The sequence below is a fragment of the Egretta garzetta genome, unplaced genomic scaffold (genome assembly GCF_000687185.1).
Source record: "Egretta garzetta isolate BGI_Z169 unplaced genomic scaffold, ASM68718v1 scaffold60, whole genome shotgun sequence".
Classification (NCBI taxonomy): Eukaryota; Metazoa; Chordata; class Aves; order Pelecaniformes; family Ardeidae; genus Egretta; species Egretta garzetta.
The window spans coordinates 969,419-983,346 of record NW_009258269.1 but is presented as its reverse complement, the minus strand read 5'-3'; the positions used below and the strand labels follow the sequence as shown (position 1 = coordinate 983,346).

Here is a 13,928-nt window from a genome sequence, read left to right as displayed (position 1 = left end):
AAATCACCGCCCTGGCACTGCATCTCCCTCAGGACGAGGAAGCACCCTGCACCCTTGCACAGAACCGTTCCTCTGCCCACTCACACTGCTGCCTTCAGGTTCCCTTACTTGAACAGAGGAGCTATTGAGACAGCAATCACAGTCCCTTTGTTACTGTTATCTCTGGCAAACAAAGAATAACCGCTATAATCCTACATCCTCCTGGAGATCTAAACAAGAAGGTTCCAACCTGCGTCAGACTACCAAAATGATTTTGCCACCTGTAGTGCTCTGTGGCCTGCCACGTGCAGTCCTACACACCCATCTCCAGCCAGGTGAGAGGCTGCATGCTGGAGTGAAAAGCAGGTACCAGCACAAGAGCCCAGCACAGCCACTCAGCTGAACAAGCAGTTGTCCAGAGTCAACGTTGCTAATGCTGAAGCACCAAGGCTTTGCATCTTGCGTACGTCACACGCTCTTCTGCTCTGTACCTCAGGAAACGCAACAGAGCATTTTGTCCACCTTGGATTCACTGAGGTTAGATACCCAGATGCCCATTGGCAAGATTCCTCTTCCTGATATAGTAGGAGAATGAAACTACTCACTTCTACTAAAAATATAGGTAATAAGCCCAATAAAACACATTGACCAGCATGAAAAACAAAGGGAAAAGCAATTTGGAGTAGTGGTCTACATTGCTGGGGTTCTGAATTGTGAAATAGCCAATAATCCTGTGCATTTTGTTTCTCAAGACACATTTGATTTTCTCATGAGTTTTCATGGTCAAGTCACTGCAGTTAACATTATCGCTGGAAATCTCAATGCTTGTAAAGCTGATTTTCCGTTTATAGCTGGCGATGGAGCTGTTGAGGATGTTAGTGATGTTGACTTCTTCCATTTCTTTAGTGAATTCATTTGCTGGCCCCTAGGAAACAAGAGTATACAGTTAATTTTAGGATTTGTCTTCTCCTGCAAAGGAAAAGTGCTTTAATCAATATGGAGACTGTAAGGATAAAAATAAAAGAACACTGCTTCATATGTGTTTATCCCAGTGTTCAAACATGCCTTTCAGCTACCGCTGATTTTTAGGGGTGCCTGAAGTCCCAGAGATGCCTGTGTTTCCACCACTGTATTTCTAGAGGTATTTTGAGATCTTTGAGCAAGAGTCACTCTATGTCACTGAGCAACCCAACATCTGTCTCCTACAAGACATCCACCTCTTCATGTCTACACAGTAACTTAATGGCTGGGGAACTCAGCATCGAGGTGGGAAACCTCTTTTCCCTCTGACAGGATTTGGACCCTTGATGACCACCAGACTACAATCCTACTTGACTATTTAATTTCTTGCACTAAAGCAGAGCACTTGGAACAATTCACTCACTCTTGCAACCCCTGCAGAACGTGGTGGGACTGATGTTTGGTACTGTCTTCTGGGAAGGGAGGAAGAAGGGTTCAGATTTCCTCTGGTAGAGAAAATTACCTTCCAGATCAGTGACCTGATCAGAGCTATTCCATAGGAGAGCCAAGAGATGTGTTACACTGGCTTTTGTTTGGCTGCAATTTGAAAGGAACTGGTTCTTCATGCTCTCACATGAACTAAGGTCAGGGCTACAGACCTGACTTTAGTGGTAGGCCAGAGAGCCTTCCTGAATGTGGTCCTGCGAACCTAACATGACTGTCACGTAAGGCTGCTGCTCTTTCAGCTGGTGTGCAGAAGTCTATGTCAGTCTAGTGCTATTCGTGTGTTTGTTGCACACAAAAATTTCGATTTAGTGACAATCAGGAGAAACAATTGTTACTGTATCCATACCAGGAAGACCATTTGTCTTATTCAGTCAATGGAGGACTATTTATTGTCGATCCAAGATAGGCTATTCAGGTAGGTCAGGCTTTACCTCTTGAGGTGCTTTAGCTGCACACTTTTGTGATGAGCTGTAGTGAGCCACTGCATATTCCACAAGGGCACCGAATATGAAGCTGAAGCAGATGCCGAGGTAAACATCAATGGCCTTAATGAAACAGTTGGTTTTCGAAAGTGAACTTCGCGAGCCGATCATCAGAGTTGTCATGGAAAGCACTGTCGTTACTCCTTGGAAAGCAGAAAAGGAAAGACCTTCTCTTGTGGACACTTTGGAAAAGGCTTGGCCTATCCTTCTGCACATGCTGTCACTCTATTGCTAGCCAGGTAGAGCACATAACTGCTTACCAAATCCGAACTGTCCATCAGCTGAAATGCTTTTGTCACGCTAGCTACTAGCTTCACACAGGCTCTCCCTGCCTTTGACAACTTGGCTTCAACAGGCACTTGGCTCTTATTTTTCTTGCTTTCAGAAAAATATGCCCTCCTCCCTGCACCCTCCACAGCACATCACAAAGAACGTGTGCTCTGTCCTCTACTCTGTTTGAATCTACCAGGGGCCTTGGCCATACACAGCGCTGCAGATGGGCAAGCATGCCAGCCACAGCACATCTTCCATGCTTCACACTGCTGACCCAGCTCTGCCACAAGTAAAAGCAGAATGTGAGCAGATCATTTATCACTGAGCAGAGCGCTCAAGAAAACTGCCGTCTGCCCAGCCCTTGGATGCTCTCCTCTGCTTAAATCTCCCTTCCTCAAGCAATAACTCACCAATGCAGGTTCTCGCAGGCACCGAATCCAATGTGATCCAAAAAGAAACCCAGGACAACATGACGAGCAGAGTGGAGGGCACATAGGTCTCCAAAATGAAGTAAAGGACATTTCTTCTCAGCTCAAACTGCAGTATCAGTCGTGGGTAACTGCCTGTTCAGGAAAGGAGGAAACACAGTGAATGTGAGATTCCCAGGGACACTTGAACTGAAATTGGGACAGCCCAGCACCAGCCCTTGAGCTGATGTACATCAGCAGAGCTGCACTGAAATAATGCAAGATGTGTTACAACACAAGCTTGACTTCTTGCCTCAGAGGTCTTACTTATCTAACAGAGCCTAGATGAGAGGACAAATACACACCCCATTGCTGGACAAGAGACATCTAAAACAATGCATGGCTTGCAAAAAGGGGCTCCTGAACTTAATCCACAGTGGAAACATTTTATGCCAGTGTCTCGACTCACAGTAGAGAAGGGCTAATGCTTTCATCTGTTCTCTCATACTCAGCACAGCACATTTTTCCCCAATAACCGCTTTGAAGGGGCATTGCCAAGTTGAGGCTTATCTGATGGCTGAGAAATAAACAAAAGATTTTTCTCTGGGTTTCAGCAGGTCCTGGCTCACATCCCACAGCATCCCAATGTCTTATCATCACAGGGAATTAGAACCCCTATATTCATTAGCAATTTGTGATCTTTGATAACTATGTCTTTTTGTGCTCAAAAAAATTCAGTCAATTTTTTAAAATCAATTTGCCGTAATACTGACATAAGGGTTCTGGGGTTGGATTGCCAGTATTTTCAGGAGATGTTTCTGCCATTTAAACAATAGTTCCCTTTGAAACGTAGAAACAGACCCCATGTTGTTCGTGGGCTGTGTACACTACAGTAAACAACAAAACATTGTTGTTGTTAAAACCTGGTCATTCTAAGGAAGTTTTGCCCCCTTTCATAGTGTCTGTGATTGGAGAGAAGAGTATTTACACTGATAATGAGAAAGACATTGAATTCTGATGTACAAAGGGGGCTTATTCCATCGTGACGGAATTGTAATTTACAAACAAAAGTACATTTTAAAAGTTAATTTTACTCTCAATTACTGTAAACATGGCACTCTGCAGTATTTATAGTCTGCACACCTGGGAGGAAGGGAGAGGCTTTCTTCAGTATGTGTGGAGAAGGAAAGAAGTGGAGAATTTAAAAAAGAAAAATAATTGAAAATCTATCAAGTCAGTATAGAGTATTAAAATCCCGATCTTTCTGTGGATTTCCATCTTACAGAATATCCTGATTGCAACTAATTGGATTTCACCATCTTTCTGTCCATCTCTTTTTGTGAGTTTAAGATTTGCTAAAGACTTACCTGGTTCAGGCTTGAGTCAAAAGGTGCCAGCCCATAGAAGGGGAGGGAGGTGGGAGGAGAAATATTTGAGAGCTTTTCCTGCTTTTCTCTTTCACCGATTTACCTGTTTCCTGCTGTGACTTTGAGACCAGGGTATAGTAACGTTCCACTGTGTACTGAGAGAGACGCAACTTTTCTATGCCATGGACAGAGTCATTTCCTCTCAACCATGTGAAGATGACATCATTTTCATCATATCCCCCTAAAGAGAAGGCAAAGACCCATGTTACCATGGTTTAGCCAGTAAAAGCCCAGCTATTGCCTGGCCCTGTCTCCAGAGTGGGAACAGAAACACGATCCAGGCATTGTAGTCTGGACAAAGGCCCTCTTAACTGCATCAGACTATGGGTGGATGGTGGCTGTTCTTTCATTGCTGTACTCTGCTGCTTCAGATTTCAACAGGAACACACGCCACTCTGACTGATGCGTAACACACAAGGCTGCTGAGAACCTATTTCCATAATTTACATAGGGTATTTCTATTTTAAAATATTTTAACATTTTAGAAGATAGTATGTTCCTGTCATCTGCAGTTTGATTACACGCTGCAGGATAGAACTACTGCAGCGATCAACCTTTGAACATAGTCTCTTCACTCATGAGAGGAGAGCAGGAGAAGCGCAGTGGTTAAAAAAAGAGAATACAGATCCCACTGAGCCCCTTACCAGGTAGCAGAAGCACATTTCACTGAATCGTCTGTTCAAGTGCTTAAAAATACCAGAAAAGATATTTTCAGCTTGGAGCTGAGACCGCTATGCAGTTATGAACCAGGCTCTTCTGACTGGGTATGTGTCGTCCAGAAAACTTCCTCATAAATGCAGCTTTGTCTACAAATCATTCCTCCTATCCCCAAAGGCTTTAAGTTATTGAAGACAAATAAATACATTTGGCAGCTAGGTAACACTGAATTCCTGCCTCAAAATGGTGGGACAGATGAGATCAACAATTCAAGAGTTTATCAGTAAACTCCATATATGCCAGCCGAGTAATTGCCTCCAGGAATGCAAAAGACGGCATAACATTGACTTCAGGTTGAACTGAGGGATAAAGCTTGTACTGAGTCACCAGCCTGCCATTCACTTAAAAAATTTCACTTAATTTAGGAAACAAGCCCATCAATCTCACTAATTTCGTTCTTTTATTAAGTGCCCTTCTTTGAGAAAATGAGTAGGGATGCTTTGATTCTGGTAAGAACCTGTTTGTCCTGGTAGAAGGAGTAAGATGCAGTTGCAGCTCTATTTTTATCTAATTGTGTTTTCCTATTAGACACAAATTACCAGAGCTTGAGCGCGATGAACTCCTAAATTAGGTGTCCAGGGTATGAATCCCTGTGCAGAGTCCTAAGCATGTGACTTTTCAAAGTTTCTAAGCAGTTTTATAAATTGTGGTTACTCAGGAAAATTTTATAATAAATGATAGATTGTTGTTAATTCATCTGGCGTATATTTAAATAGCATTATTTCTGGGCACTTATCCTAATGAAATCTCCAGTGGGCAATGTGCATGTAATTTCATTGGAATTACACAGCAACTGAGCATGATGTAGGACCCAATCACTTTTAAAATAGGCCCAAACAAGCAATGCTTTAGCAGAAGAGGCCAATCATTATTATTTCAGGAGCTATTCTTTGTAATAAAGTTAACCATGGTGAAGTAATACGATTTTAATGTGAAAATAATATGTGCTTCCCTAGGTGCTTTACGCTGCAACCCCAGAAGTTAAAATCTGGTCTTTTCAGTATTGAGAGATATTAGATGTTTCTTTTGTGACATGAAGTGGGAGATGGTTGCTTGCTTGTTGTGGAGCTTCACAGATATAGAACAGCAGTGCTGCTCTTGCTGAGCTCCTGGGTAAAAGCCCTGTAGTGTCTTCCCTAGCCAGCTTTGCCATGGATGAGCTTTTAATTTAATTGAGAGCAGAACTCTGATTATTCCTTTTTTTGAGAACTCTCCTTATTCCTTCCAAGGCTGAGACTTCTCCTGTTGATGAGGGTCCCATCATTTGCATCACGATAACAGACAGCCCTCGTGGAGAAGCATATACCCCAAAGTTGGGTTTGGCCTTAGAATCACAGAATCATTGAGGTTGGAAAAGACCTTTAAGATCATCAAGTCCAACCATTCCCCTAACCCTGCCATCCCACCACCAAACCCTGTCCCTAAGCTTCATTTCAGTTCATGAGTTTGAGAGGCGCATTCAACTCATATTCTAGCAAGAACCACCCTTCACACAGTCGTGTTACCGCGGAGGTTTGGGAGGTGCAACAGGTGGTAGGTACCTAAAAATGGGAAAAGCTGTTCCTTGCTGTACTCCATCCCATGCACTCACCCCACAAGTTAGTTTTGAAGAAGCTGTGTGTGCAAAAGGGACTGACTTTGGAAAATCAGCCATTACTAGTTCATCCTTTCTGTGCAAAAGTGAACTATCTACACTTTAATAAAACTATTATTTATTACCAATCTTGTTACACAAATCGCGCAGTGACAGGAATCCTCTAAACTGTGGATTACAACACAAGCATTTGAAGAATGATAAAGGAAAGTTGTTTTCTTTTGGACATAAGTATTTGCAGGAATAAAAGTCTACTCCAGAAAGCCACTGTGGTGAATCCAAATATTCAAGATGCATAGTTACATATGAATAAACAAATTTAAAGTCAAGTCAATTTTTTCTCGAATGTTATACTTACAGCTTTCTAGCTGCAGTCGGCATGTTTGTGTGTCCATGGGGTATTTTGACAGGTCCATGTTACATGCAACAGTAGTAGTGATTCTGTAGGAAGAGAAAGAACTCTGAAAGTTGCAATAGAGATATTTCATTGCATGCTTTTGTTTTTCATAGCAAACTAGACCACAAAGACTCTGCTCTGTCATTTAGATAATTTTGGTCTACGAAATGAATGGACTGATATAATCAGAGATAACCCTCCTTAAGAAGATGTGCTGTCTGCAGCCACACTGATTAAAACATAATCAAAGGAGGAATTTTGCTTTGCTGTGGTGGGAGATGCAGTGTAGGTTCACGTTTCCCAGTGCTACAGTTTGCACATGTTAAGAAGTCACCACTTGTCACCTAAGGCACCGTAACTAACTGCACATATACTCTGGCTTGCTCTGATCTGGAGGACAAACGAGCCTCACTTTGCAGCTTTACTTTGCAGTTAAGGTAACTGGGACACAGTTACTGTGAGCTGAGAAGAGATAACACACTATGAATCGCTAATACAACTGCAGCGCACATTTCTACAGTACATGTACAAATACACTTTTGGCTAAAAAGCAGAAATCGCGGCTATGTGGCACTGGATAAGCAAATAGTTTCCCACTATCTGTTAAACTTTTACTGTTATGATGTCCTCCCTCCATTCCTCCCCTGCCTCCATCTGACTTGACTCATCCTGGGTAACACCTAAACTCGTGAGCCTGCTGAGCAGGCACAGTGCTCGGGACACAGCACGTACCATGGTGGGGAATCCTCATCCTTGACTGGTATTTCCAGGTGGCCAGAACAGGGGGTAATGGATCACAGTTGGCTTGTTGACCCCAAACTCGTTACCTGTGACAGTTGGTATCTGCTCCTGACCAAAATCGTTCTGGAAATCTATTCTGAACCAGCAGCAAAGCCAAAGGTTGGTTTACCTTAAGGCATACAAGATAGTGCCGTTAGAGAACAGTCTAATGAGGCGGTTCCCCACAGTGACGTCGTGCAGGAAGGACCTTTTTGATTCCACAATGTACGTGTCTGGTACCCAGAGCAGTTCCACTAGACGAGCATCTAGCGTGAAGCTCTTGTTGCCGTGAAAGACCAACCGGGGGTCTGTCCAGCGTTGCCGCAAATATATAGTAGCTGTGTAATCCTGGGAAAGAGAGGAGAAACTGTGAGGATGTGTGTCCTGAACACCTGCACAGCACAGCCGTGGGTATGCCGTGTGCAACAAGAGGCAGCACACACATTTGTTCAGCCTATCAAAGCTCTGCTTCAGATGCATGCAGTAAATCTGGTAGATTTTCATCATAGCTTTATTTACTGTATTACATTTCTCATATACTTACACTCTAAGGTGTAGTCTTTGAGGACTAAAGATTATACTCATTACTTTAATTGCAATTATTGTAATTGATATTTTTGTGTCCATTTTGCAGGTAAGAAAACAGATAGGAAGTGCACGCTCAGGCAAGTCTTGAACATTAAAAATCAGTCATTGTTTAGAGCTCGAAAATTACACACGTACTATAAACGTGATCATGAAAGAGACACTTTGGAGAAAAAAGGTAAGCAAGTCCAACCTGTTATTTCACTGAGGTCTTAAAAAAAGCTGAAACAAATGAAAAAACCAAAACTTGTAGCATCTTTTTAAATAGGAGTTTTGAATCTAAGGACACTAGGATTAACTTGAGTTTTGCCTGCCAAAAGCCACCTGCAGTGATAGAGTATTTTCACAGTGCCCCATCATAAAAGAATAAGCAGTACTCAGCTCTGAAGGCAATTCTGTACTGAGCCTTCTGGACAGACACAGGGCACTGTTGTACTATTTTACTTCCTTCCGTATAGATGAAGTAAATGCAATCAGTAATGCCTTTTACTTTCAAAACATCTCTGTCACAGACAGACTGATACTGGCGACTGCATTAACAGCGTGAAGGCGCTATGGGTTACCACAGATACGCTGCCTGTCTGTGGAGAATGAAGCAGTTCTGTTTCATTCCATCTATAATTTGTGGAATGCTTTAAGAGAAAAGGTCTAAATAAGTATCTGGTATCAGCATTAGCTTTTGCAGCTTTTAAACTTTTGCTTTCAGCCTGTGACTATAATGGCACTCAATACAGTGAATTAGAATAGTGACAAAAGTGAAGAATCCTAGTTGATTTCCAGCTTTATCGAGGCACAGAGTAAGCCTCTGCAATGCCTCTATGTGGTCAGAGCAATTTAGATGGACCATCAAGAGGAAAAACTCCAGAACAGGAGCTATTTTACAAGGCCCTTTGATCAAGTTAGAGGTATGTAAATTATTTTGTTCATTCTGCCCCTTCCCCAAAATTAATAGCTTTATCAAAGTTACAGTATTTCATTTAGTGAACTTGTTTAATTGGGGGGTGGGTTGGGGGGGAGAAAAGAAGTCAGTGATGTTCTTGAAAATGCTGAAATTAAGTGTCAAAATTGTTCCTGACTTAAATTCTGACTGACTGAAACTGTTTGCTGAATTTACCCAAGTTGCCCATAGTTTTGGTCAACTTGAAATAGGAGTTTTCAGCAATCAGTGCTTGAAATCAAGCTGTTACCAGAAGTGGGGAGAACCAAGACTCATCAGTGGTGGGAAGATGTTCTCGGTATATTTGAATTTTTTTTTTTCTTAGGATGAGCAGTCCTTCGAGCCTCAGACTGTCACAGCTCATTTCTCCTTGAGAAGAAACCCTGTCTGTGTCTTCTATTGGCACCAACACATCCTACAGAGCCCACCCTACCCTACTCAGAGAAGAGGTAAGGGGGAGGAAGTGCCACACAGGATTGATTTTTTCCATTTCAAAGGGGCCTGATTTCCAGGAGGTGCTGAGTTTTTGACCAGCAGGACCTTTGGAGCCATCTCTACTTACAAGCCCACATTACTATGGCATCTACACAGTCTGGAGTTGTAAATGAGCCCAGTTCTCATCACACCTCTGAAAGTGGTCAACAGACACAGAAAAGCAAAGCAGCTTGAATATGACAGTTAGTTCCTGTGCTGAGCATACAGGAATGTAAGACAAGTCTCTCAGGCAGATCCTACTCTTGTCTCTTATAAAATAAAAATTCTCTCACTTACCATGTCGCTCTCGGATATACTAGAAATACTTGCAATGTCCAGACTCATTGCAATTTGAACAGGTTCTCCTGTGGAGGGAAAGAAAAGCTGAAGCAGAGAGAAAGGAGGGGTTGAAAGGCACAATAGAACCACTCAGGCTGCTGCACAGCATGGGCACCGCTCGCAGCGTCCTGTGCGTGCAACGCTGTCTCTCAAACTGCAGAAGCCCAAAGGGTTAGACTCACAAATAACAACATGATCCAAAATAAAGTTTTCACTGTTAGGGAGCTGGAGTCCTGTATTTGGTGATGGTAGCAGAGAGCAAATACCCGTCAGCACTAGCTATGAAGACCAGCAGTTTAGATAAGCAGCATTTCAGTGGCATTTGCCGACGGGCAGGCAGCCAGGGCCAGTTTATCGCCTGTTAGCCAGACCACAACACCCGCGCAACGGCAAGACCAGTGAACTTTGTATAAAGTTCTCGCACAGCTCTCCGAGGACTCCCCACAAGCAGGCAGCAATCGGCATCCCTGGTTGTCAGAGAGGAAAAACTAAGAGGCAGAGAAATTCAGTGATTCCTGAGTCCACGCACTGGCTTAAAAACCAGAAGTGCAACAGCCTTTGCCTCTTTTTATTTATTAATTACTGTGCTATTTACAAGCAGATTTTCAGCATTCAAGTCCTGAATCTCGGTAGTCCCACACTTTCAAACACTAACTCTTAAAATCCACCACACGAGGGCAGCTCCTCCCCAGGAAATGTCAGAGCTGGGGGCTGGAGGGGCTCACCAGGCCCTGCTGTGGAGCTGCCTCTGAAGGGATACTTGTTACACGAGCAGAAATACACAGCTTTCCCTCAGGCTGTGCCTGGTTTGTCTCATCCCCAGCATGAATTTGGGGCTCTGAGTAGGGCTTGGTGCTTTCCAAGACAAGCCCTCTCTGCCTAGGTGACAACACAGCGATGCCTTTCCTTGTGGGACTTGCTGAAACTCCTTTACATCACCTAAACCACATTTAGGAAGGTCCAAGGGACACAGGTGCTAAATCTCCTTCCAGGTGGTTTACGGTGTTTTTTGTTTGTTTATTTGTTTTAAACTCTTCCAAAATCCAAACTAGATATCATTTGAAAAAGATGTGTATCTTTTAAAGTAGCTGTCATTCATGTCCTCAGTCGTGGTTTTAGATATTTAGACACTTGAAGCCCACTCAAATTAATGACCAGAGGGTAGATCTGTGAGAACTCAGGGAGGAGGTCAAACCAGAGTCCTGATCGTTTTTGTTTGACATTCGTGGCTGTGGTAGGCGTAGGCTGGTATAGGTGCAGTTAATCTCCATTACATAATTCAGAAGCATCTGTTCACAGATGTGACAGGATCTAGAGGAGCTTTTCTATTCCTGCAAGAGATCAGACATTCTAGGCAAAACAAGCTGGTAAATTCTGTGTTGTCCCAGTAATCTGTCACTGTGGTCAGAAAAAGGGAAGAAGCTCAAAGCTGCCAGTGGCAGAAGGTCAGTCTGCAGGAGCTACAATAGGAAACATCCAAGTCCTGGTGAAAGCTGATGGGGAGTTTTTACGTGAGCACAGTTTCATTACCAGTGGCAGAAGGTCAGTCTGCAGGAGCTACAACAGGAAACATCCAAGATGGGTTCTGGCAGAAAAGCAAAATTGATAGAAATAAAAATGTTCATAGCTGTTTTTCAAATATTCATCGATATTTTTCAGGTGCTGAATGTCATTCCGAGAAACCCTTCCCTCTGAGCGGTTACAGCACTTAGAAGGTGGGAGACCTGATGCCCAAACTGGACAAAAGCTTCTGGTAAGTTCATAAACACCTGACTGTCCCTCCGGTGCTCCCTACTCCCTAGACTTTCATGAGGGTTTAAAACAGGTTTAGTTTGTGTCTCAGTGCGAAGTGAAAGCATGTGTCCAAAGTCAGTATTTCTGGCAAGGAGAACAGCTTTATTACTCTACAGCTGCAATCTACTAAATAGATACACATGAACAAAAATAAAGCAGAAAATCACAAGGGTCAGATTCTAAACAAAAGCATGCACGATTAGAGCAGATTTTTGTTACTCTGTCAAGTCTTTCACAGAGGTATTGAAGTTTACAGATTCCCTGTTCTTAGCCTCATAGATGGACACGTTATGCCCTGCACGTGCATGCACAATCTATTCAAGACAATGGTGGATGCACAGAAAGGAGGGCAGCCTTGGCTACCGGCTAATTTAAAAGGAACACAACTTTTTAAACTGGGGCATCCTAAGGAACACTTAATGCATGCTCTCCCTTCCCCACAAGGCTTACAGACTGTTCTTCAAACGGTCAAATGCACGGAGCCAACGTACCACCAAAGTAGGGCCTGAGGTATTTGTTGTATCCCATGGTGAGGTTCTCAAATCCAGGGAGGGATGTTGTGTCGCTTCCGTGCAAGCCGGATACGTGACCCAGGGAGCACCTCCTGGGGACACAAATACGTACTGTTACCTGTGGCCAGGCATGCTGGGCACATCTGATGTGCAGCTGCGTTTCCAGCTTGTGCTCAAACAAGAAAACAAACCGCATAAAATGCTTATTAAAAAAAAATAGAGCATTGAAATCATGAGCACTTGCTCACATTGCTTATCTTGGCTGAATAATTGGCACCTTGAAGAGGGGGGAAAATGGCAAATTGCCTCAGCTGGTAGGTACAGGTTTGCACACGTAGTGGCTTAAGGACATCCTTAAAACGTCCCAGACAAATCAAGCAAGGTCCACATATCACAAGTCTTAATAATAACCTGCAGTCTCCCCCTTCCCACTCCTCCTCATACAGTCTACACAAGAAACATGCATTTCTTTTTCCTCCTGCTTATGACAGCCTGAGGCAAATCTTACTGACCAACAGCTGATCCTTCCTAATCACTAGTCCCCTAAAGAAGCTTTCATTCTGTATGTTAGTGTCAGGCAGCATCCCTACAGCTACTATCAGGAGTAGAACCTCCAAATACACCGGCAGGGGAAAGGTAAAGTGCCGAGCACTTCACTGACACCAACAAAGTTTGCAGGCTGAACCATCCCTAGCTGCTGTGCACACAGAGGGTTCAACTCTAATTTACAGTGTCAAAATGAATGATTGGTGGATGGACAATAAAGCTAATGCCTGACGTTATGAGGCTCACAGATCTGTACCATCATATAGACAGGTAGAGAGACAGGGGGTTGGACTGTACAAGGTAAGTTTTATGGCACAGTGTGCCTGTGTGGTTGCATGCTGACTTAATGAAAATGTAAATGAGTGAATCGTTAAGAGTTTGCCATTGCTTTGTGAAGGCCTGAAGGAGGTGGAAGGCAGTGCCACTGCCTCTCCCCAGAGCATCAGGACCACTGGTCTGCGCAGTAAGAAACTTAGCAATGTAGTTACTCAGAGCTCTGATGATTTTTTTTTCTTCTGTTCCCTTTAAAGCTGTGTCAGTAGTCCTTGGAGATTTGCTGCAGGTTTTAGACCAGAAAGGACCTTACAGTAGAACTGAACCAGTTCGTGCACAGAATAAACCATTCAAGAAATTTAGGACTTGTAGTTCCAGGGATGGTAATAACACAGCTGGGAGTCCTGTGGGGGGCATTTCCAGTGCAAACTGCAAACTATTCTGGATCTAAACAGGAAATAAGGGGGTGTACCGTTAACGTACATACTGTGGTTTGGGGACCTGTACAGGTTGCTCTCTTGTATGCCACATCCCTTACTGCACCCAGCTTTCTTTGGATGGTCTGGATAACTGGAAGTACGGTTTCCTTTTGACCCACGTTATTTATGTGAAACACAATTCAGACCTTCCCTGTAAAACAAAACAAGCACTCTGCTTACCTTTGGGTTGGAAGGAAAAGACACAAACTGAAGAAGCAAAAATATCTGCAGAACATCTTCGGAGGTTATTTCTGTATTTGCTCAGCTTGTCTGTGAAGCAGGAAAGAAAAGCAAAGTTTTGTGGTTTAAGAAAAACTATTTAAGGGAAGCGGGGAGCAGGGAAAAGAAATCCTGCACAGTCAGAACCACACACTGTGTCATGTTTAACAGTCCCAACACATAGTGGCTCCAGCCCTTTTTTCTAGTTTGTGTAATTTTTTCCACCACCACGCTATCTTAACACTTG

At 43.3% G+C, this 13,928-nt stretch overlaps 1 protein-coding gene across 1 annotated transcript; it reads right to left on the bottom strand.

Annotated features, from left to right (window-relative positions):
• Nucleotides 1-589: 589 nt before the first annotated feature.
• Nucleotides 590-13,698, bottom strand: LOC104135889 (gamma-aminobutyric acid type A receptor subunit pi). The gene is made up of 9 exons (XM_009649585.1): nucleotides 13,643-13,698; nucleotides 12,144-12,256; nucleotides 9,817-9,884; nucleotides 7,654-7,871; nucleotides 6,705-6,787; nucleotides 4,079-4,216; nucleotides 2,612-2,764; nucleotides 1,878-2,071; nucleotides 590-904 (listed from the first exon to the last, which is right to left on the bottom strand). Exons 1-9 carry the CDS (start codon nucleotides 13,696-13,698, stop codon nucleotides 590-592), a joined length of 1,338 nt encoding a protein of 445 aa, XP_009647880.1.
• Between the last annotated feature and the right edge of the window lie 230 nt (nucleotides 13,699-13,928).